Source organism: Sus scrofa, chromosome 10 (assembly GCF_000003025.6).
Source record: "Sus scrofa isolate TJ Tabasco breed Duroc chromosome 10, Sscrofa11.1, whole genome shotgun sequence".
Taxonomy (NCBI): Eukaryota; Metazoa; Chordata; class Mammalia; order Artiodactyla; family Suidae; genus Sus; species Sus scrofa.
This window is the reverse complement of record NC_010452.4, coordinates 55,999,854-56,023,309: the sequence shown is the minus strand read 5'-3', so window position 1 is coordinate 56,023,309 and position 23,456 is coordinate 55,999,854. Positions and strand designations below refer to the sequence as shown.

Sequence of the window (23,456 nt, the reverse complement as noted above, 5' to 3'; positions counted from 1 at the left end):
ATAATTTTTTATGAAACTTTATAACTTTTAAAGAAGCTGAGAGACAAAATTAGTGCACATATGTAATATTTATAGTGTTGTTACATTATCATTTTCATTCACAATCTTTGGTTCTTTTCATTGGTTGCTATGGATTCAAGTTGCCATCTAGTGTCATTTTCTGATTTAAATTCATCCTTGTTCACATCATGTTCTTTGCAGTACTCTTGTGTAACACATTACATGTCTATATGTTAGCAGCCCAAGAGTATGTTTTATACCTATTGTGTTATACAATTATCTTTTAAATCAATTAAAGGGAAAAAGAGACAAATACACATTTATATGGTCTTTTGTAATAGAAGAAATACTCTAAGCCATGTTTTTTTGGTTTGTTTATTTTAATTTCATTTTTGTGGATTCAAATTACTGTGTGAGATCACTCATTTTCAGTGGTAAGAATCTTCTCTAGCTTTTCTTGTAAAGTGGGTCTGCTAGCATTGGATTCACTGCAGTTTTATTTACTTGGGAATTTCATTTAAAAAAAGTTATTGAATTATAATTGATTTATGATGATTAACAATGTTGGGTTAACTTCTGAATATATAATTATATATATAATTATATAATATATATTCATTTCCATAATTATATGAAACATAATTCATATACATATATTCTTTTCCATTATGGCTTATCACAGGATATTGAATATAGTTCCCTGTGCTATAGAGTAGAACCTTGTTGTTTATCCATCACATATAAAATTGTTTGCCTCTGCTAATCCCAAACTCCCAGTCCCTCACTCCCCCATGACTTGGCAACCATAAATCTGTTCTCTATCCCTGTGAATCTGTTTTGTTTCACAGATATGCTGATTTGTGTCATTTTTTAGATTCCACATTTAAGTGATATCATATGGTATTTGTCTTTCTTTTTCTCTTAGTCTGATAAGCTCTAGGTCCATTCCAAGTTGTGTGTATATCCATTTATCTCTTGATGGACATTTCTGTTGTTTCCATGTCTTGGCTATTGTAAAGAGTGCTGCAATGAATACTGTGGGGCATGTATCTTTTCAAACTATAGTTTTGTCTGGATATGTGCCCAAGAGTGGGATTGCTGGATCATACGCAACTCTTAGTTTTTTCCAGGAACTTCCATTCTGTTTTCCACAATGGCTGCACCAATTTACATTCCTGCCAACAGAGTAGGAGAGTTCCTATTTTAATGATGGCCATTTTGATTGATGTGAGGTGGTATCTCATTTTAGTTTTAATTTGCATTTCTCTAATAGTTAGCAGTGTTGAACATCTTTTCATGTGCCTATTGGCCATCTGTATGTCTTCTTTGGAGGGATGCCTATTCAGATTTTCCGTCCATTTTTTGATTGGGTGTTAATTTTTTGTTACTGAATTATATAAGCTGTTTATGCATTTTTGAAATTAAGTCCTTGTTGGTCACATCATGTGCAAATATTTTCTTCCAGTCTGTAGGTTTCTTTTCTGTTTGTTTGGGAATCTCTTTATTTCACCTTCATTTTTGAGAGATAGTTTGCCTGATATAATTTTCTTAGATGACAGATTTTGCTTTCATCATTTCAATTCCCCATCCTACTGCCTTCTGGCCTCCATAGCTTCTGTTGCTAAATGATAGTTATGAGGGTTCTGTTTTACACCATCATTTGGTTTTCTCTTGTTGCTTTCAAGAACTTATTTTTGTCCTAGTCTTTCAATGCTTTTACTATGATGGGTCTAGTTGTGTATTTCTCTGTGCTTATCCTACTTAAATTTCATTGAGCTTGAATGTGTAGGTTTATAATTTTCACTGAATAGTTTTCAGCCATCTTTTCATATATTTTTTACCGCTCCTTTCTCTGTTCCCCTAGCATTCCCATTACTTTAAGTTTGCTGTTTCTTTCTTCAGACCAATCAAATCTCTTGAACCCCTGAGGTGATACTTTCGTTTAACTTATTGTGCATTTTCAACCACAGAATTTGATTTGCATCTGGTTCTTTTACATTACTTTTTAATTTTAGTTTGAAACTGTCTTTTTGATGAAATATTTTTATAACTTTGATTTCTTCTTGCATGGTTTCCTTTAATATTTTGAACACATTTATAATAACTTCTAGGCAGTCATTTTATGCTAAGTCTAACATCTAGGATTCTCACAAGGATATTTTGTTTCTTGCTTTTTCTTGTGCTTGTATCACAATTTACTCTTTCCATGCACATCAATTTTTTTTTTTTGCTAATACCTGGACATTTTAGATAATACACCATCTCTGGATTCTGATTTCTGTTCTCCTTTTTGGGGCTTGTTGCTTACCATGCTTGTTTGCTTGCTCATTTGTTTGTTTACAGTGACTTCTCAGAGGTATCTACTGACATCTCTTTCCCCGGAGGTGTGAAGCCAAACATGTTGCTCCACAGTGGACACTTCCTTGGGCATGCACACAGCTGCCTCTTGATATTTGTGCTTTTAACAAGGCTCTGTTTGAATGTCTGTTTCCCTTTCTTTTCTGTATTAAGGTGTCTTCTTTCAGTATCACTGAAAACAGCATAAAGAAGTGTGTCTAACCCTGTTACTCCAGCTCTAATAAAGAGGGAATTGATAATCACTGAGATAACCATCTGTTACACTCTTCTTATCACATTCCTCAGTGAGCCTTTCCGCACTTGAAAATTCTAAGCCAAACATAGCAGTTAAATAGAATGTAATTGGACATATTAGTACCAAACATACTCTAAGGATATTAAAGTATTGGTTTTTATGGATTACATCCTAAATGAGTGAGTTCTAAAACTAATGTGTAGCTAGTTTTATACTGATATTTAATAACAAAAATTCAGCTAATTAAAGAAGGAAACCTTGAAAACTTTTGTCCATGTAATAATAAACCATAGATACTGATGTTATTAATGATCCTTATTTAATTAAACTCCAGAGAAGATAAGTAAACCTGAAATCTTAGATTTGTAAAATTCTTGTTCTTACCAGGGAGATTCATCGATTGCGTCTTGAATTGTCCCTTTTGTACACCTCTTATAGTTTTATCTCTCGAGCCTTCTACATTAGTCCCTGCAGAAGGAACAAATTTCAAATCATTTCGCTTGGTAACCATTTACATACAAAGGTGTGTGTGCGCGCGCGCGCGCGCGCGTGTGTGTGTGTGTGTGTGTGTGTGTGTGTGTGCAGCACTAACTTAATTAGCACTTGTTATTATGTAACATGAATTATATCAAAATATCTGGTTTGGAGAATCACAAAATCTTAACGTAGAACAAATGAAGCAATGATATAATCCACATTATATTAAAGCTTAGAGATATTTACTATTTGACCAAAACCAAATATCCAGGGAAAGACAAAATTGATGTACTACTTTGTGCTTAAAAAGTGCTTTTTCTGCAATACCCAAACCAGTGCTTTTCCTATACGGTGCTGCCTCTCATACAAGTTGAAATCATCTTAGAAAAGGTACAATAATAATATAATTTCCAGGTTTATATTAAAAGGATACTTATTCTGTAGGGATATACCCAGTGCGGCACAAAACACTTTTTCCAACAAAGAAATGTAAATCACAGTCTTCTCAGTCACAGAAACTTACCATGAGCCAGAGATTCTTTGACTTACCAAGGAAAATTTTAATTCCCTTTTAGGTTATATAACTGTAAATCATGTAGGCATTACTGATTTAAAGAATAATGCGATGTGTACTGGGTTGAGAAAAAGTGCCTCTAAGTTTCCTCTAGCATGTAGACTTTATGTCTTGTAAGGAGGAAATGGTGAAATTGTACCAGAACCAGGATTCTGATTAGATCCTTTTCCATTTGAGTTTTAATGTAATTTGAATTTTTTGGTATAATTAACAACTATTTCCTACGTTTGATGACATAAAAAATACATGAAAGTTACTAAAAAGGTGTTCATACTGAGATAAGGATGCCTAGGATTGGGGACCTAAAGGGTTTATCCTAGGGCATACAGTTGCCTTTTTAATGTTAGTGGTTTTAACAAAGGGCTCTGTTTGAATGCCTGTTTCCCTGGGTCAAAAGTTTAGTGCATGAATGTTAGTTCTAGTAGAGCGTGTAAGTGTTGCTGTAAACCTGTCATCATCCTGATATTATCCAGCAGAAGTCTTCTTTGAGGAAATGGCTGAGCCCATGAATAAATGTAAAAGGTCACACTAATGTAACCATACGGCATTCTTTACAGAGAGGGTACGACCTGGCGCATCATTAACAAAATAAACAAAAATGCATCAGAGTAGGCAGGCAGGTTTTCAATAAGTAACAACATTTTGTGAAAGTAATATGATCTATAGCCACGTACAGTTAGGGAACACTACCTAATATATTTTAGGCTCTCTGGTCTTTTCCCAATAGATATAACTAAGGAGAATGGAGTCCCTATTAAATTATCAATGACATTCCTTAGAACCAGAACAAAATATTTTAAAATTTGAATGGAAACACAAAAGACCTTGAATAGCCAAAGCAATATTAAAAAGAAAAAAAGGAACTGGAGGAATCAGTCTCCCTGACTTCACACTTGACTACAAAGCTACATTCATCAAAACAGTATGGTACTGGCACAAAAACAGATATATAAATCATTGGAACAGGATGGAAAGCCCAGAAATAAACCCGAGTACCTATGGTTAACTAATCTATGACAAAGGAGGCAAGAATATCCAATGGAGGAAAGACAGTCTCTTCAATAAATGGTGCTGGGAAAACTGGACAACCACATGTAAGAGAATGAAATTAGAACATTTTCTAATGCCATACACACAAAAAAACTCAAAATGGATTAAAGACCTAAATTTAAGGCAGATACTATAAACCTCATATAGGAAAACATAGGCAGAATGTTCTTTGACATACATCACAGCAACATCTTGTTTAACCCACCTCCTAGAATAAAGACAACAGAGACACAAATAAATCAATGGGACCTAATTAAATGCAAAAGCTTCTGGACAGCCAAGGAAACCATTAAAAAAAATTAAAAGACAACCCGGAATGGGAGAAAACTTTTGCAAACGATGCAATAGACACAGTTTTAATCTCCAAAACACACAAGCAATTCATCCAACTCAACAACAACAAAAAAAACAAACAACCCAATTGAAAAATGGGGTGAAGACCTAAATAAACATTTCTCCAAATAAGACTTACAGGTGGCCAGCAGGCCCATGAAAAAATGCTCAACATTACTAATTATTAGAGAAACGCAAACAAAACAACGAAGAGGTACCACCTCACACCAGTTAGAGTGGCCATCATTAACAAATCAACAAACAATAAATGCGGGAGAGGATGTGGAGAAAAGACAACACTCCTTCATTGCTTCCAGTTTTACAGTTATGTCTTTAATCCATTTTGTGTTTAGTTTTGTATAGACTAAAGAGAATAATCTAATTAGAGAATATTCTAATTTCATTCTTGTAGCTGTTCAGTTTCCCCAGCACCACTTACTGAATAGACTTCCCTTTTCTCCATTTCACATTCTTATCTCCCTTGTTGTAGATTAATTGCCCGTATGTGTGTGGGCTTATTTCTGGGCTCTCTACTCTTTTCCTGTGATCTATGTCTGATTTTGTACCTGTATCACACAGCTTTGATTAGTGGACCCTTGTAGTATAGTCTGAAGTTAGGGACCATGCTACCACCAGCTCTGTTCTTCTCTCTCAAGACTGTTTCGCCTATTTGGTTTTTTTGTTTGTTTGTTTGTTTTCATACTATTTTACAATTATTTCTAATCCTAAAAAATGCCTTTGGCAATTTGATAAGAATTGCATTGAATCTGTAGATTGCCTTGGGTAATATGGTGTTTTTAAACAAATACTAATGCTACCAATCCATAAACATGGTACATATTTCCATCTGTTTATGTCATCTTCGATTCCTTTCCTCAGTGTCTTACCTCCTTAGGTTAAGTTTATTCCTAAGTATTTTATTCTTTTTGATGCAACTGTAAATGGGATAATTTCCTTAATTTCTCTTTCCAATAGTCTGTTATTAGTGTATAGAATGGCAATATATTTCTCTATATTAATTTTGTATCCTGAAAATTAATGAATTTATTGATGAGCACTAGTATATTTTTGGTAGTTGTTTTAGGATTCTCTTTGTATAGTATCATGTTGTACAAATAGCGACAATTTTAGTCCCCCCCCTTTTTTTTTGTCTTTTTAGGGCCACACTCATGGAACATGGAAGTTCCCAGGCTAGGGGTTGAATCTGAGCTGTAGCTGCTGTCCTATGCCACAGCCACAGCAATGCCAGATCTGAGCTGCATCTGCAGCCTACACTACAGCTCATGGCAATGCTGGATCCTTAACCCACTGAGGAAGGCCAGGGATCGAACCTGCATCCTCATGGATACTAGTTGGATTCTATTGCTGTGCTACCATGGGAACTTCTAGTTTTCCCTTTTCAATTTGGATTCCTTCTATTTCTTTTGTCTTATTGTGGTGGCTAGGACTTCCAATACTATGTTGAATAAAAGTGGCCAGCACGGGCATCCTATTCTTGTTCCATCTTAGAGGAAATGTTTTTATTTCTCACTGTTGAGTATGATGTTAGTTGTGGGATTATCATTTATGACTTTTATTATGTTGAGGTATATTCTCTGTATACCCCCTTTCTGGAGTGTTCTTATAATAAATGGATGGTGAATTTTGTCAAAATCTTTTTTTGCATCTGTTGAGATAATTATATAGTTTTTATTTTTCAGTTTGTTGATGTAATGTATCCCATTGATGGACTTGCAGATATTGGAACATCTTTGCATCCTTGGATAAATCCCACTTGACTATGGTGTATGAACTTTTTGTATTGTTGAATTCAGTTTGCTAATATATTGTTGATGACTTCTGCATCTGTGTTCATCTGTGTAATTTTCTTTCCTGTAGTATCTTTCTTTGATTTTGGTAACATGTGATGCTGGCCTCACAGAATGACTTTGGAAGCATGTCTTCCTCTGCAATTTTGTGCAGTACTTTGAGAAGTATAGGCGTTAAGTCTTCTTTAGTTTTTTCATAGAATTCTCCAGTAAAGCCATTTCTTCTTGGACTTTGTTTGTTTTAATTACTAATTCAATTTCATTACTGGTAATTAGTCTGTTCATATTTTCTTTTTCTTCTTGGTTCACTCTTGTGAGATTGCATATTTCTTCTGAATTGTCCATTTTATTGCCATATGGTTTCCACTGGCAATCTCTTATGATCCTTTGTGCTTCTGTGGTATCAGTTTTAAGCTCTTTTTTCATTTCTGATTTTGGCCCTGTATCTTATTCTTGATGAGATTCGCTAAAGATTTGTGAATTTTGTTTATCTTTTTAAAGACTTTTCATGTTTTCTGAGGTTTGTATTCACTGGTATAAACTTTCATTTTAGAACTACTTGTAATGTGTCCCTTAGATTTTGGATTGTTTTGTCTTCATTTTCATGTCTCTAAGTATTTTATGATTTCCTCTTTGATTTTTTCAGTGATTCATTGGTTGTTTAGTTGCATGTTGTTTAGCTCCACATGTTTGTGTATTTTGTAGTTTTTTCTCTTTCTTTCTTTCTTTCTTTTTTCTTTTTTTTGTCTTTTGTCTTTTTAGGGCCACTTCCACAGCACAACCAGTATCAACCAGGAAAATATACTGGTTATGATTTCAGTTTACTCCAGGCTTGCTTTGTGGGCAATTATGTGATCTAACCTTGAGAATGTTCTAGGTGGACTTGAATTATGTTCTACTGCTGTTGGATGGAATGTTCTATACATCTATTAAGTCCACATGGTCTACCGTGTCATTAAAGGCCAATTGATGTAGGGTTTTAAAGTTTCTCACTATTATTGTGTTACTGTTTCTCCCTTTATGTCCATTAATATTTGTTTTATTTATTTAGGAGCTCCTATGTTGGATGAATATAGTTTTCCATTGTTATATCATCTTCTTGGATTAAGCCTTTGGATTATTACAAAATATCCTTATGTATGTTTCTTATTATAATATTTGTCTTAAAGTCTATTTTGTCTGATATAACTATTGCAACCTAGGCTTTCTTTTGCTTTCCTTTTTCCCTTCTTTTCACCTTTAGTATGTGTATGTCTTTATATCTAAAATGAATCTCTCTTAGGCAGCATATATAAGGGGTCTTGTTTTTATATTCATTCAGTCACTCTTTTTTTTTTTTGCTTTTTTTTTTTTTTTTAGTGCTGCATCCATGGCATATGGAAGTTCCCAGGCTAGCGATCGAATTGGAGCTGTACCTGTGGGCCTACACCACAACCACAGCAATGCAGGATCCTTAACCCACTGAGTGAGGCCAGGTTTTGAACTTGCATCCTCATGGATCCTAGTCGGGTTTGTTAACTGCTGAGCCATGAAGGGAACTCCCACTCTATGGGTTTTTTTTTTTGTCTTTTTGCTATTTCTTGGGCCGCTCCTGCGGCATATGGAGGTTCCCAGGCTAGGGGTCGAATCGGAGCCGCAGCCACCAGCCTACGCCAGAGCCACAGCAATGCCAGATCCGAGCCGCGTCTGCAACCTACATCACAGCTCACGGCAATGCCGGATCATCAACCCACTGAGCAAGGGCAGGGACCGAACCCGCAACCTCATGGTTCCTAGTCAGATTCGTTAACCACTGCGCCATGACGGGAACTCCCACTCTATGTTTTTTGATTGGAGCATTTATTCCATTTAAACTTCAAATAATTATTGACATGTGTGTTCTTATTGTCCATTTGTTAATAGTTTTTAGTATTGGTTTTCTACGTGTTTTTTTCTTCCCTTCTATTTCTTTCCCTCTCTTGTAGTTTGATGAGAAAGATTTGATATTGAGCATTATGTTTGGATTCCTCTTTTTTTGAGTGTGTATTTATTTCAGAATTTGTTTTTGGTTACCATGAGATTTATATATAGCAATTTCCCCCCCCATTATGTATATACCTGATTGTTTTAAATCCTGATCTCTTAATTTCAAACGCATTTTAACAATCCTTAATATGTACTCTTCTCCCCTCATGATTACTGGTTTTTGATCATATTTTACATTTATTTCTGTATTTCTTAACATCATATTGTGGATATAGATGCTTTTACTTTTATATTTAATCCTTCCTATTAGCTTTGAATATGGTTGATTTTCTACTTTTACTATATATTTGCATTTACTGATGAGCTTTTTCCTTTCATAATTTTCATGTTTCTAGTTGTGACCTTTTCTTTTTTTTTTTTTGCTTAGAGATTATCCCTTTAATATTTCTGGTAAAGCTGGTTTGGTGGTATAGAACTCTTTTAGCTTTGGATTGCCTGTTAAGCTTTTGATCTCCCCATGAAATCTGAATGACAGCCTTGCTGGATAGAGCTTTCTTGGTTCTAGGTTATTCCTTTTCATCCATAAATACATTTGCCACTCCCTTCTGTCCTGCAAAGTTTCTGCTGAAAAGTCAGATGATAGCCTTACAGGCATGCCACTGTATGTAACATTGTTTTTCTCTTGCTGCTTTTAATATTCTCTATCTTCAATTTATGCCTTTTTAATTATAATGTGCCTTGGTGAGTTCCTCTTTGGACTGATCCTGTTTGGGACTCTCTGGGATTTCTAGACGTTTATTTTTTCTTTTCCATCTCCCAAGTTAGGGACATTTTCAACTATTATGTCTTTAAATATGTTCTCTGCCCCTCTTTCTTTCTCTTGCCCTTTTAGGACTCATCTAATGTGAATATTAGTGGCTTGATGTTGTTCCAGAAGTCTCTTCCTTTCTTTTCAATCTTTTTTCTTTTTTCTGCTGGGCATCAGTGATTTCCACTACTCTTGTCTTCCAGATCAATGGTCTGTTCCTATGTACCATTTAGTCTACTACTGATTCCTTCTAGTATATTTTTCATATCAGTTATTGCATTCTTCATCTCTGTTTATTTTTCTTTATATTTTCCAAATCTGTTTAAAACTTCTAATTTTTCAGAGTTCCTGTTGTGGCTCAGTGGAAACAAACCTGGCTAGTATCTATAAGGATGTGGGTTCAATCCCTGGCCTCTCTCAGTGGGTTAAGGATCCAGTTTTGCTGTGAGCTGTGGTTTAGGTCACAGAAATGGCTCAGATATGGCATTGATATGGCTATGGTGTAGGCCAGCAGCTGCTGCTCCAATTTGACCCCTAGCCTGTAAACTTCCATATGCCACAGGTGTGGCCCTAAAACAAACAAACAAACAAACAAACCTTCTAATTTCTCAATCTGTCCATCCATTCTTCTCCCAGGTTGTTTAGGATCATTGCCTTGAATTCCTTCTTGGGTAGTTGTGTATCTCCTTGTCTTCTTCTGGGGGTGTAACTTATTCCTTCATTTCGAATATTTTTCCCAGTTGATTTATTTTGTCTAATTTGCTGTTCATATTTCTATATATCTAGAGGAGGATTACATTTCCCAACCTTGGGGAAGAGGGCTTTTTTAAGAAATTTCCTATGAATTCCAGTAGTATACTCCCCTCTTGTCATCAGAACTATATTCTCTATGGGTACCCCTATATGTGCTGTGTGGGTCCTTTTGCTGTGGAAGCTGACTGGTATGAGTGGCTTGGTTGGCTTCATTGGCTCCAGTTATTTACCAGGCCCTTACTGTGCAGAGGCTGCTAGCAACTGATTGGCAGGTTTGGGTCATGAGGTTGCTGGCTGTGGAACCCTGGGGGGAACTGGGGTTAGTCCATCCAGGAGTCATGTCCAGGAAGTCCTGGGGCTGGTGCCAGCCTACCAGTGGGGTAGAGCCAGGTCCAGGGGGTAGCACTGGCTCACCTGGTAGTGACAGGTCCTGGGGTATGGCTGCAGGGCTCCGGGTCCCATAGATGGTGTTGGCCTCCTGGTGGGTAGGCTGGGTCTTCATGCTGTAGACCTGCATTTTCTTGCAGATGATATCCACCCACTCACGTGTGAGGCTGGCCCTAAAGCTATGGCAGACTCCTCATGGCCAGGAATGAAGCCCAGCTGGTTGTAGGGCAGGTGCTTTCCTGCTGGTGGGTGGTCTGGGTCCACAGACTATAGAGATGCCATTGTCCTGGGTTTGTTACTGGCATAGTGGTTGGAGAGACTGATTCCAAAGTTACAACAAGGTTATTGTTGGCAGAGGCAGTGATTCTAGGGTTGGTGCCTGCCCACTGCTGGGTGGATCTGGGTCCTGGGTTCTGTGGCTATAGGGCCCTGGGGGGGTCTTGGTCTAGTGCCCTGGGCATTGGTGTGTGGGGCCAGGTCCTGGACTCTCCAGTGTGTAGGGCTGTTTTCAGGGGTGGTTGTGGGCTCAGAGGTTCTGGCTCTCTTCTGATGGGTCAGGCTGTGTCACCTTCCAGTTAGTTGCCTGGTTTGAGTCATCCCAGTACTGGTGCTTATTGGTTGGTAGTTAGTTGTGGGGCTGGGTCCTGAGGCTAATGTTAGAGAGAGGATTCCAAAGTGGTAGTGCAGCACCAGTGTCCTTATGGTAGAAAAAACTCCCAAGAATGGCTGCTATCAGTGTCCATGTCCTCAAGGAGACCCTTCAAGATTAGCAGATAGGTCTGATCCAGACTCCTTTAAATTATTGCCTATACACTGGATCCTATAGCATGAGAGATGTTGTATGTGCCCTTTGAGAGTGAAGTCTCTATTCAGAAAGTCCTCTGGAACTCCTGAAAGCAAGCCCCATTGGGCCTCAAAGTCAAATATTCTGAGGACTCATCTTCTTGGTGCAGGTAGGACCTTTGTGCTAGGCAGCATGATATGGGGCTCAGACTCCTTACTCCTTTGTGAGAATCTTGACTATTGTAATTATTCTCCCATTCATGAGTTGCCCAAGCCAGAGACTTGAATAAACCATGACTCTGCCCCGACTATCCATCTTGTGTGGTTCTTTTTTATATCCTTAGTTGTGGAAGATCTTTCCTGATAGGTTCCAGTATTTTGTATTGATAGCTGTTCTATAAACAGTTGTAATTTTTCAGTGTCCATGAGCTAACGTGAGCTCAGAGTTATTACTCTGCCATCTTTAATGGCAGTTGTTTTAAGAAAGATTCTTTTGAGTGTCTCCCCACCCACCCCATTTTTTAGCTTTTTAGGGCCGCATCTGCAGCATATGGAAGTTCCCAGGCTAGAGGTCAAATTTGAGCTGCAGCCACCACAGCAGCAGCAATGCGGATCAGAGTCACATCTGTGACCTACATCATAGCGCAAGGATCCTTAACACAATGAGCCAGGCTAGGGATTAAACCCACATCCTCATGGATACTAGTCAGGTTTGTAACTGGTTGAGCCACAATGATAACTCCTCTTTCCCTTATTTTTCTAAGCTCTCTGCTCATTTAATATCACACCAAAGTCCAAGAATGCTAAAGCCAAGACAATGGCAATAGTATAAGCTATGAACTATACAACAAAACTAAAGACAACTACTTCACCTGAGATATTAAAAATGTGCCTGATAGTTTATTTATGTAAAGGGAAATAGTAACCAATGAAATAACTATCTGCTAAATCCCTATTTTAATCCCATTCATAAACTAGCTTTTTCACACTGGCAAATAAAAACAACTATCCTTCTAACCTGAAAAAAGAAAGTGAGTAGAATAGCATTTTAAATGCTTCCATCAAGCATATTCCAAGCTCACTATATCATTGAATTGTTATGGATCACTTTTTAGTTGAATGAATTTTAAAATTAACAATATTTAGCTAATTCTCTATTGATAGGAATGGCTAAAGTTCCAGTAATTATAGGAGGGAATTTATGAAGACTTTTTATTCTCTATAATAGCATATAGGTACTATAGTCACTAAAGATCCAAAGTTAAATAAACTCCAGAGGAGAGAAAAAAGAAATATACCTGAAATATTCTTATTCTTATTGGGATGACTCATGGGTTGTATCTTGAATTCATCCTTCATAAAACCTCTTCCAATAGCATCTGGGAAGAGCTGTATATCAGCATCTGTAGAAATAAAGTTTTGAAATGCTTTTTTAGGGCTGCTTCTGCAGCATATGGAAGTTCTCAGGCTAGGGATTGAATCAGAGCTACAGATGCCAGCCTACACCAGTCAGAGCAATGCAGGATCTGGGCCGCATCTGTAATCTGCACCACGGTTCATGGCAACGCTGGATCCTTAACCCACTGAGCAATGCCAGGGACTGAACCCACATCCTCATGGATACTAGAGTTGGGTACATTACCACTGAGCCACAAGGGGAACTCCCAAAATACTTTTGTAAGTTAAATAATAACATGTGTATGTTTATATGTGTGTCCTTTAATTAGTGTTTTTTTTTATTACAGGAGAAGAATTAAAATGAAATGTCTGAATTGCAGACATAATACCCTGGAACTGGAAGAGCCATTAGCAATGTTATAAACTTCATTATAGTGAGGCTTAGAAATGTTGAGTGATTTGACCTCAGCCACATATCCAGGTAATGACAAAACTGATCTGTAAACTGATGCCTCATAGTTCCTTAACTAGGACTTTTTTCATGCAATACAAAGTGTTTTGCAAATTCAGTCATTCTAGAGTTTTTCCTAATAAATATAACTTTCTGTTATATTTAATTGTATATTGAATGTACATTAAAAACGCATTCATTTGGTAGGGACGTTCCTGTTAAGGTGGGACATAACGTTTTTTTCATTTCTATATGTGATCAGTACATTCACTGCAACTTCCTTCCTCTTAGCAGTTTCTTTTGAATTTTATTTAGAGCATTTAGTTACAAATTTACCATTAATAAATAAGTATAAAATAACTAAATTTTGTTGTTAAAAGGCATGACATTTAAATTGAATAATGTAAATAAGAGCACTTTACTGCTTGTCTAAGGTTGTTATTCATATTGACAAGGATTCCTACTATAACATAAGCAACAATGAAACAAAAATTTTTTCAAAGATCCTAAACAAAAACTCTGATAATTAAAGACATGGAAAAATGGCTTATATTCCAAATTAGTTAAAATAAAATACAAAACAAATCTAACTGCTTGGTAAAACAATTTTATTTTTACACCACCAGCTTTTCCCTAGTTAATAGCTGTAAGAGTAAATAATTTTTATTTGGTTAATTTTAACTACTTTTTTCCAGGAATAAAAGTGGGAATAAAATCAAATAAATCATTCAAAACCAAAGTTACAGAAAACTTGCCTTAATATTTAATTTCAGGTAAAACACATTTGGTGCTTTTGTCTAAAGATTCAGTTACTTTCAAATTCTGGCTTTCAGCATCAATTCTGCAAGAAGTTCATAACTATAGTATTTCTTGTATCAAAGAGAAATGCATGTAACTCTATTGCTGCAGATCTAAAGTGGTATCAGTAAATTTTAAAATTCAGTGAGAGAACTCCACTCTGGTAGAGAAATAAATTTACTTGTCTACTTAATTATGTACATGTAATTGGTAATATATGAAATAAATGCTATATTCCTCTTCTTATAAGACTCACAGGAGTTCCTGTCATGGCACAGCAGAAACGAATCCAAGTAGGAATGGATGAGGTTTTGGGTTCGATCCCTGGCCTCACTCAATGGGTTAAGGATCCGGTGTTGCAGAGAGCTGTGGTGTAGGTCACAGACGTGGCTCTGATCTAGTGTGGCTGTGGCTGTGGCTGTGGCCGGAGGCTCCTATTAGACCCATAGCCTGGGAACCTCCATACGCTGTGGGTGCCCTAAAAAGACAAAAAGACCAAAAAAAAAAAAAGACCCATAAACTAGCCTTTTTGCTTCTTTTCTTCTAGGACAACAACGAAAATGAGTAGAACAGCAGTTGGGAATATTTAAAATAAGCATATTCTAAAGTCATTAGAGCACTAGATTTATGCATTACTTTCTAAATGGATGACTAAAAACTAGCAATATCCAGAGAAATTTCCATTGGTAGTAAATACTAGAGTTAAATTATGAAAGTGAATTTATGAATATTTTGCCCATTAATAATAACAAATATAGCTTGTCATTAATGATGCATAATTAATTACATATCCTGGAAAAGATATAAACCATAAACATTAGACTTGAAAAATTTTCATTCTTACCAGGTTGACTCTTAAGATGTGCCTTGATTTTACCACTTATTTTTGCTCTTCTGCCATTATCTGTTCTGTGTTCTATATCAGTCTCTATAGATATAAAACAGATTACAAAACACTTTCTAAGATAACTTTTAACACACACGTGTGTGTGTGTGTGTGTGTGTGTAGTACTTATTCAGTATTTGTTATTACAGAAGGGAAATGATATAATGTCTGCATTGCACAGTCATAAACAGTAGAATTTGAAGGGCTCTTAGCAATCATATAAGCCTCATGATATTGCAGCTTAGAGATGTTTTGTGACTTGATTGGGAACACATACAGAGATAAACACATACAGAGCATAAGCTGATGCCTCATAATTCCTTAACCAGTGGTCTCTATAGACAATGCTGGGTTTCATACAAATTTAATCATCCTGGGAAGTTCATGTAAAGGATATCTATCTTCCAAACTGACACTAAGAGCACTCTCAGACTGTAAGGATATGCTTACTGGGAGGGACATGGCATCTTTTCCCCCCACTGGTCAAGTAACCAACCATGGTTCCATTTCGCAGCAAGTTACTACCGGGAAGCAATTCTTTGACTCTCTCCAGACCATCTCACGCCATTTCTCAGGTTACGTAAACCAAGGAGACACCAATGTGTAGAGGGAGAACAAGATATTCTGCCGTCTAAGCAAAATTGCCTACCAGGTCCTCTTGGGATGTACACCTTGTAGCAGGGCAGGGGAAACTGGGTAAATCTGTAACGGTATCAGCACTGGGACTGCATCCCATTCATTCCGTTTGCGTTCTTCCTGTGATCTGAACATTTTGCAGGGCTTAGAAACTACTAGCTAGGTCAAAGGAGGGGAAAACTACGTGAAACTTATTAAAGAAAACTTTTCATGCTAAAAAAGGGGTAAGTAGGATTGGTGACTTGGGTCAAATAAGGTGTCCAGTAAACTGAAAGCTGGTTACAGAGGAGCATGTACCCAGGCTGGAAGCTGCTCCAGAACCTGACACCATAAGGTGGATCTTGCCTTGTCGTAGTGGCTGAGAGACCAGGAGTTAAGTATGAAAGATTGTACTGTGACCCTTGGAGCCAAAATGCAAAGAGGAGGAGGCCAGCTTGGGGTATCATTACCAAAATGATCCAAAATACCTCAGACTGGACAAACAAGTTTCAGCAAGTACATAATTGCATTTTGTGAGAGCAGTATGAGCTACAGCAATGCAAAATGAGGGATATTAGTAGATGTAATTGGGGCTCTCTGCTTCTTCTCTAACGGGTAGAGGTCAAGGATGACAGGCCCAGTTGAAATAAGCATGTAAGGATGCTTATGTAAGCAAGGAAGCATTAAGAAGAGCGTTTGGGAGCAGAGGGGAAAAGGCATAGGCTAAAGCAATTTAGTAAGAATCGCAGTTCCCTCCTTCACAATAAATACCCTCTCGCTGCTTAACCCATTTTTCAAACCCACCCTCCTGAAGTTTCTGCGAGTCACACGTCACTGTTTCTTCGCATGTCTCATGTTTTTCTTTGGGCGTTGGGTTAAAACCTGGAGAGTTTAGCTAATACATCACAGGACATCTGGATAGTGAGTTCCCTTCCCCTCTGGAGGTTTGCTCTTGCCGTTTGCCTGCTTATTTAGTGACTAGGCCGGAGTGTTTTCTCTTGCAGAGAAGTCTGCTGCTCTGCAGTGTGAAGCTTTTAATGCTGCTCCTAAGGGGGCACAGACTTGAGCTGCAAACTAGTCTCCTTTGGATGATGGTTGTTTTGTCCTTTGAATGTCTGTTCCCCTTATTTTGCTGTTAAGCTCTCTGCCTTTAACATCACACCAAAGATCCACAAGTGTGTCAAACACTGTCACGTCAAGACAAGGCGAGGTAATATAAGCTGTGAGCTATACAACAAAACTAAAGCTCTCTACTTCACCTGAGATAGTGAACATGAGCCTGGTAGTTTGATTATCTAGAGGGAATTAGTAATCAATCAGTAATTAACCAATGAAATAAACATGTACCAAGTCTCTCATAATCGCATTTGTAAACTAGCCTTTCTGCTTTTGTAAACACAAAGCAACGGTCCTTGTAGCCTGAAAGAGGAATTGAGTTGTATTTGACATGCTTCCATCAAGCATATTCCAAGCTCACTGTAGCACAGAATTTTTACTGATAAGTTTTTTTTGTTTTGTTTTGTTTTTTAGTGAAGGATTCTAAAACTTACACTATGTAGCTAATTTTCTATTGATAATAACTGCTGGAGTTCCACTAATTATAGGAGGGAATTTATGAAGACATTGCATGATGTAAAAACAACATATAGATACTGTAAGCAAATTCAAACTTAAATAAATTAGAGAAGATAAATAAGCCAGAAATAGACTTGAAACATTCTTGTTCTTACCAGGAGGCCTCTTGGATTGTGTCTTCATTTCACCCTTTAGTATCCTTCTTCCAGTAACATCTGGGTAGGGCTCTGTATTTGTGTCTGCAGTGAAAAACAATTTCAGAACATTTTTGTAAAGTCTGTATTAACATGTGTTTTTGTGTGTAGTAGTCCTTTAATCAGCATTGAAAAAAATTTTTATTGGAGTTTAGTTGCTTTACAATGTTGAGTTATTTCAGGTGTACAGCAAAGTGAACCAGTTATACATATATATACCCATTCTTTAATTAGCATTATTTTGTTATAGAAGAATGACAATGAAATCTGACTTACAGAATCAAAACACTTTAAAATTGGAAGAGCCATTAGCAATCATATAAGCCTCATTATATTGAGCTTTAGAAATATTTAGTGATTTGATCAATACAAGGTATACATTAAAAACATGTTCATATGGGATTAAAAAGATGTTGTGTATATACACAGCCATAAAAAAGAACAAAATAATGCCATTTGCATGGATGGACTAGAAACTCTTACACTAAGTAAAGTAAATCAGAAAGAGAAAGACAAATACCATATGACATCACTTAGATCTGGAATCTGTTATACAGCACAAATGAATCTTTCCATAGAAAAGAAACTTATGGACTTGGAGAAGAGACTCATGGTTGCCAAGGGGGAGGAGGAGGGAGAGGGATGGAGTGGGAGTCTAGGCTTAATAGATGCAAACTATTACATTTTGAGTGGAGAAATGAGATCCTGCTGTATAGCACAGGGAACCATATCTAGTTATTTATGATGGAACATGATAATGTGAAAAAGAGAATGTATATATGTATGTGTGACTGGGTCATTTTGCTGCAAAGTAGAAGCTGATAGAACACTGTAAACAAACTATAATGGAAAAAATAAAAATCATTATATCAAAAAACCACATTCATATGTTAAGGATACACCTGGTGAGGTGGGACATAACATTTTTTACCAGGTCAAGTTGCAAAAAATGGGTATCAGAGTTACAGAGTGTTACTGGGAGGCAGAAATTCTTTGGCTTGTCCAGGTATATTTTAATTCTTTTTTTAAAAGGTTATGTAACTGTAAGTCAAGTAGGCATCGATGATGGAAAAGAATAACAGTAATTTGTGGACAGAGACAAAATACCCTCTCATGTTCTCTTAGCATGTAGACCTTCTCCCTAGGGAGAAAGAAATGGGTAATTTGCAGGAATGTGAGCATTGGTATTGAATGCCTTTCCCATTTGAGTCTTTACATGGTTTTTACTATTTGCTGGATTTAGAAACAATTATATAGGTCCAATGTCAGAAAAAAAATTATTTGAAAGATTTAATATTGCAAAATAATAATTAGAATCAGTGAGTGTGGGTAACCTGTTGGGTAAAGTTTTGTGGGCAAAATTTGGTTTTAACGCAGCATGTAACTGCAGCGGAACCTGTCATATCTGACATTATAGATTGGAAATCCTGCTTTGGAGAAAGGGCCAAGCTCACAAATATTTCATGTTTGTGCTATTACTGAGGCAGCACGGTTTTATCACCATTGCAATCTAAACAGAATTGGAGACTGCATGAGGCATCATTACTAAAACCAAAGACAGGTTGGGTGTGGGCAGAACAAGTTTTCAGTCATTAAGCTATGGTATTTGTGAAAGTAATGTGTACTAAAGCAACACATAACTGGAGAACATCAGCAGACATACTCGAGCCCTCTGATCTTTCTCCAATAGATAATAATAATAAGAACGGTTTCATTTGAAGTGAGAAAGCAGTGGATCCTTAGATATGCAAGGAGGCAATGAGAGTAGCCCTTGAGGGCAGCTTGGGTTAAACAACAGGAGCACAAATAGTATGTGGTGAAGAAACCTAATTTATGAAGAGCCTCACTCTTCCTCCTTCACAATCTCCTCCTGTTGTTTCTAAGTATTTAAAAAAATCCTATTGTGCTTGCAGTTCATTGAACTTTTTTTTTTTTAATGTTGAACATAATGTACAATATGGCCATTTTATTTTTTGTTTTTTGTCCTTTTTTTTAATGGAAGTTCCCAGGCTAGGGGTTGAATTGGAGCTACAGCTGCTGGCCTGTGTCACAGTCATTATATGGCCAAATCTGAGCTGCGTCTGTGACCTACGCTACAGCTCACAGCAATACCGGATCCTCAATCCACTGAATAAGGCCAGGGATCAAACCCACATCCTCATGGATACTAGTTCGGTTGTTACCACTGAGCCACAGTGGGAACTCCCAACATGCCCATTTTAAATGTGTAACCAATGGTTATTAGTATATTTATAGAATATGTAACTAATGTAGTTAATTTTAGAATCAACTTTAGATTTATACTAGGAAGATTAAATTCCAGGGAGATTTATAATGTTATTTTCACAACCTTATTATTTTAAATTTCTTATCTTTCCCCATTTTTATATATTAAACATATAAAAAATTCATTTATTACAGTTTTAAAAAATTATTCATTTACGTAACTTCGTACTCTATACGAAACTGAGAGAAGATAAAGCATGTGTAAGTACTGTTTATTATTATAACCATCCTATTTATAATAATCTGGTTTTCTCTTCTGTTATTACTTAAAATGATATTTTCTAGTGTTTAATCTCTCTGCTGTCTTTACTAGATTTCCATACTTTAAGTTTGCTAATTCTTTCTTCTGACTGGGAAATTACTAAAAACCTCGACTGGTTCTTTAAAATTTTAGTTGTACTTTCAACTACAAGATTTCCATATATTTCTTTTCAAAATAATATATTTCTCTTCGTATATATTCCCTATTTGATGAAACACTGTCATCAGAACTTCCTTTTCTTCTAAATAATCTCTATATTTAGTTCTTTGAACATATTTATAATAATTATTTTTTTGGTTTTGTTCTTTAAATCCAGTATTTTGGATTCTTAGAAGCAGTTTTTGTTGCATGCCATTTTCCTTATTATGTGTCACATTTTTTTGTTTCTTTGCATGATGCATAATTTTATGCTGAAAACTGGGCATTTTAGATACATAACATAGAATCTCTGCATACTAACTTCTTCCTCTTTTAGGGCATATACTTATTGTTTTCTTATTTATATTTTCAGTTATTTGGCTAAAATATGCTACTGAAGTCATTTCCTTTTGCAGTCTGAAGGCACAACTGTTACTCCCCAAGGGCAAAAGCCTTGGACATGTACACAGTCACCTTTGGATAATAGTGGTTTTAGGAGTGTTGTCTTTTTCTCTTTCCATTATGTCTCTGTTAAGTTGTCTGCTTCTTTTGATGTCACACCAGAAATCAAAGGGCAGTCTATCCATGTTACAAGAGAAAAGGCTGAGTTTAATCTCCAAACTACATAACACAACTAATGACTCAACCACAGATGAGATGGGATAAACATGCCTGATATTTCCATCAAATTGAGAGAAATGGTAACCAATGAATTAATTATTATCTGTTAAATTCCTCTTGTTATTATCACATTCATCCGGTTGCCTTTCTCCTTTTCTTTAAGCCAGAAATAGAGAGTAGAACAGAATTAAACATACATGCATCAGGTGTATTAATTTACTATAGCATTTAATTTATGGTTCAATTTCTAACTGAATGATTTCTAAAACTCAAAATATCTAGCTAACTTTTAACTTTCTAATAAATACCAGAGTGCAACTAATTATGAAAATATTCATGGAAACTTTACCCATAGAATAATAACATATAGGGACTCTTGTCATCAAAAATTCATACTTAAACTCCAAAGAAGATAAAATAAACCATAAAGATTAGGCTTGCAAAATTCTTATCCTTACCAGGGAGACTCTTTGGTTGTATCCTCATTTCTGTCATCAATATATGCCTTCCAACAGTATCCTTCAAGTGTTCTAGATCCATTTCTATAGAAATAAACAGATACCAAAACACTTTGTAAAATAATCCTAACATATAAGTGTGTGTGTGTGTGTGCGTGCACGTATGGTACTATCTTTATTAGCCTTGTTATTAGTGAATATGCATTATAATGGAATGTCTGGGTTGCAGAATCATTAAACCTTCAAGTTGGAGTGGCTGTAAGCAACCATTAAGCCTCCATATATTGAGGCTTAGCGATGCTAATGATTTGACCAAGACTATGTATCCAGATAAGGACAAACTTTATGTATAAACTTACACTGCAAAATTCTTTAATTAGTGCTTTTTCTATACAATGCTATCTTTTATGCTAAATTAAAATATCTTGGAGAGTTTATGATAATATCTTAAATTTCCATTACAATCATAATCATACTATAGAGATAAATACCTAGTGATGTGGAACATGACATGTTTTTGCTCAGGTCATGTTGCAAACCATGGTCTTCATTTACCATGGAGCAGAAATTCTTGGACTCATCCAGGGATATTTTAGTGCCTTTTTATGTTATTTAGTTTTAAACAAAGTAGTGGAAAAGTAATGGAAAAGAATAACAGAATACTTTGCAGATGGAGAAAAAGTGCTCTCCCAAGTCCCTTTAATGTGTAGACTCCATAGCTTAGGACAAGGAAATGGATAAAGTTGTAGAAGTACCAGGATTGAGATTGAGTCTCTTTATGTTTGAGTTTTCATGTGATTTAAAAATTGTGCTTCATTTAGAAACTGCAGCTAGTTCTGTTTACAAGAAAAATACATTATTATAGGAGAACTTATACTGAAAAATGAATAATTAGGAATGACCAACTACTGGGTCTAAAATTTTGTGAATTTGTTTCTAGCAGAATATGTACCTGAAGTTAGAAAACTGTCATGACCAAAACATCCAGAAGGAAGTCTTTGCAGAAATGCATGAGTCAGTAAGTATTAAAGGTTGCACAATCTGTATAGAGGGGGTTACCTGCCGCAGCACCATTACCAAAAATGAACAAAGGTGTGTCAGATTAGGCAGAACAAGTTTTCAATAACCAAGTAACAGCATTTTGTGAAAGTAAAATGATTTATAGCAAAACAAAACAAAGTATTAGCAGATATATTTTCCTTTTCTGTATATGTATATGTAAGAAGGACTTGATAATTTGAATTAAGGAAGCAAAGAATCTTCAAATAAGCAAGAGGCAATGAGAACAGCATTTGAGGGAAGGTTAGGTTAAGCACTAGCAATTAAAAAGTATGTTCTGGAGAAACTTAGAGTCTAGTAAAAGTTAGTTTTCTCCCTCACCATATCCTCCAAACTTTCAAATCCTTTTTATCCTATTTTGCTTGGCATTCACTCAACTAGTTTATAAAAATATATAACTTACCACACAATTTGCCTATTTGAAGTGTTCATTTCAGTGTTTTTAAAAATATATTCACAGAGTTGTATAACCATCGCCACAAATTTAGAAGCAACTAGACAATGTTTTTACCATAAAAAAGAAATGACAGGAGTTCCCACTGTGGCTCAGCGATAACAAACCTGACTGGTGTCCATGAGGATCTGGGCTTTGCTCAGTGGGTTAAGGATCCGGCATTGCTGTGAGCTACGGTGTAGGTTCACAGACACGGCTTGGATCCCGCATTGCTGTGGCCGTGGTGTAGGTTGGCAGCTACAGCTCCAATTCGACCCCTAGCCAGGGAACTTCCTTATGCTGAAAGTATGGCCCTAAAAAGACCAAAATAAAATAAATAATAAATAAATAAATCTACAGCTTTAAAGAAAAAGAAATGATAATTATGTGACATGATGGAGGAGTTGGCTAACACTAGGGTGGTAATCACGTTGGGATATAGAAATGTATCACATCAGAACACTGTAAATATTAAATACGCAACGTTATAGGTCATTTGTTTTCTCAATAAAGAAGTAATCTACTGCAGTCTTATACTAATAAATCCCAGTAATTCCAGTGAAGTATAGAAATGCTACCCTTATATAGCATTATTCCCTCCTTCCCGTGTTTGCATTATTGTTATACATATTATAAATATAATAACCTACAGCATAGGTTATAAAGTCTGTTTATAACTGTTAAAGTTATTTCTCTATGTTAAATTATTAACCTATTTATGCATATGTATTATATGTAATTATACTATCTT

At 36.2% G+C, this 23,456-nt stretch overlaps 1 protein-coding gene across 1 annotated transcript in view; it reads right to left on the bottom strand.

Moving 5' to 3' along the window:
- CCDC7 (coiled-coil domain containing 7) overlaps window positions 1–23,456 on the bottom strand; it is a 341,366-nt gene that overhangs the window by 29,148 nt on the left and 288,762 nt on the right. Inside the window, 5 exon segments of the mRNA XM_021064965.1 lie at window positions 2,978–3,061; window positions 12,830–12,934; window positions 15,023–15,106; window positions 17,410–17,493; window positions 21,214–21,297. Coding sequence (XP_020920624.1) covers window positions 2,978–3,061; window positions 12,830–12,934; window positions 15,023–15,106; window positions 17,410–17,493; window positions 21,214–21,297 — 441 coding nt within the window.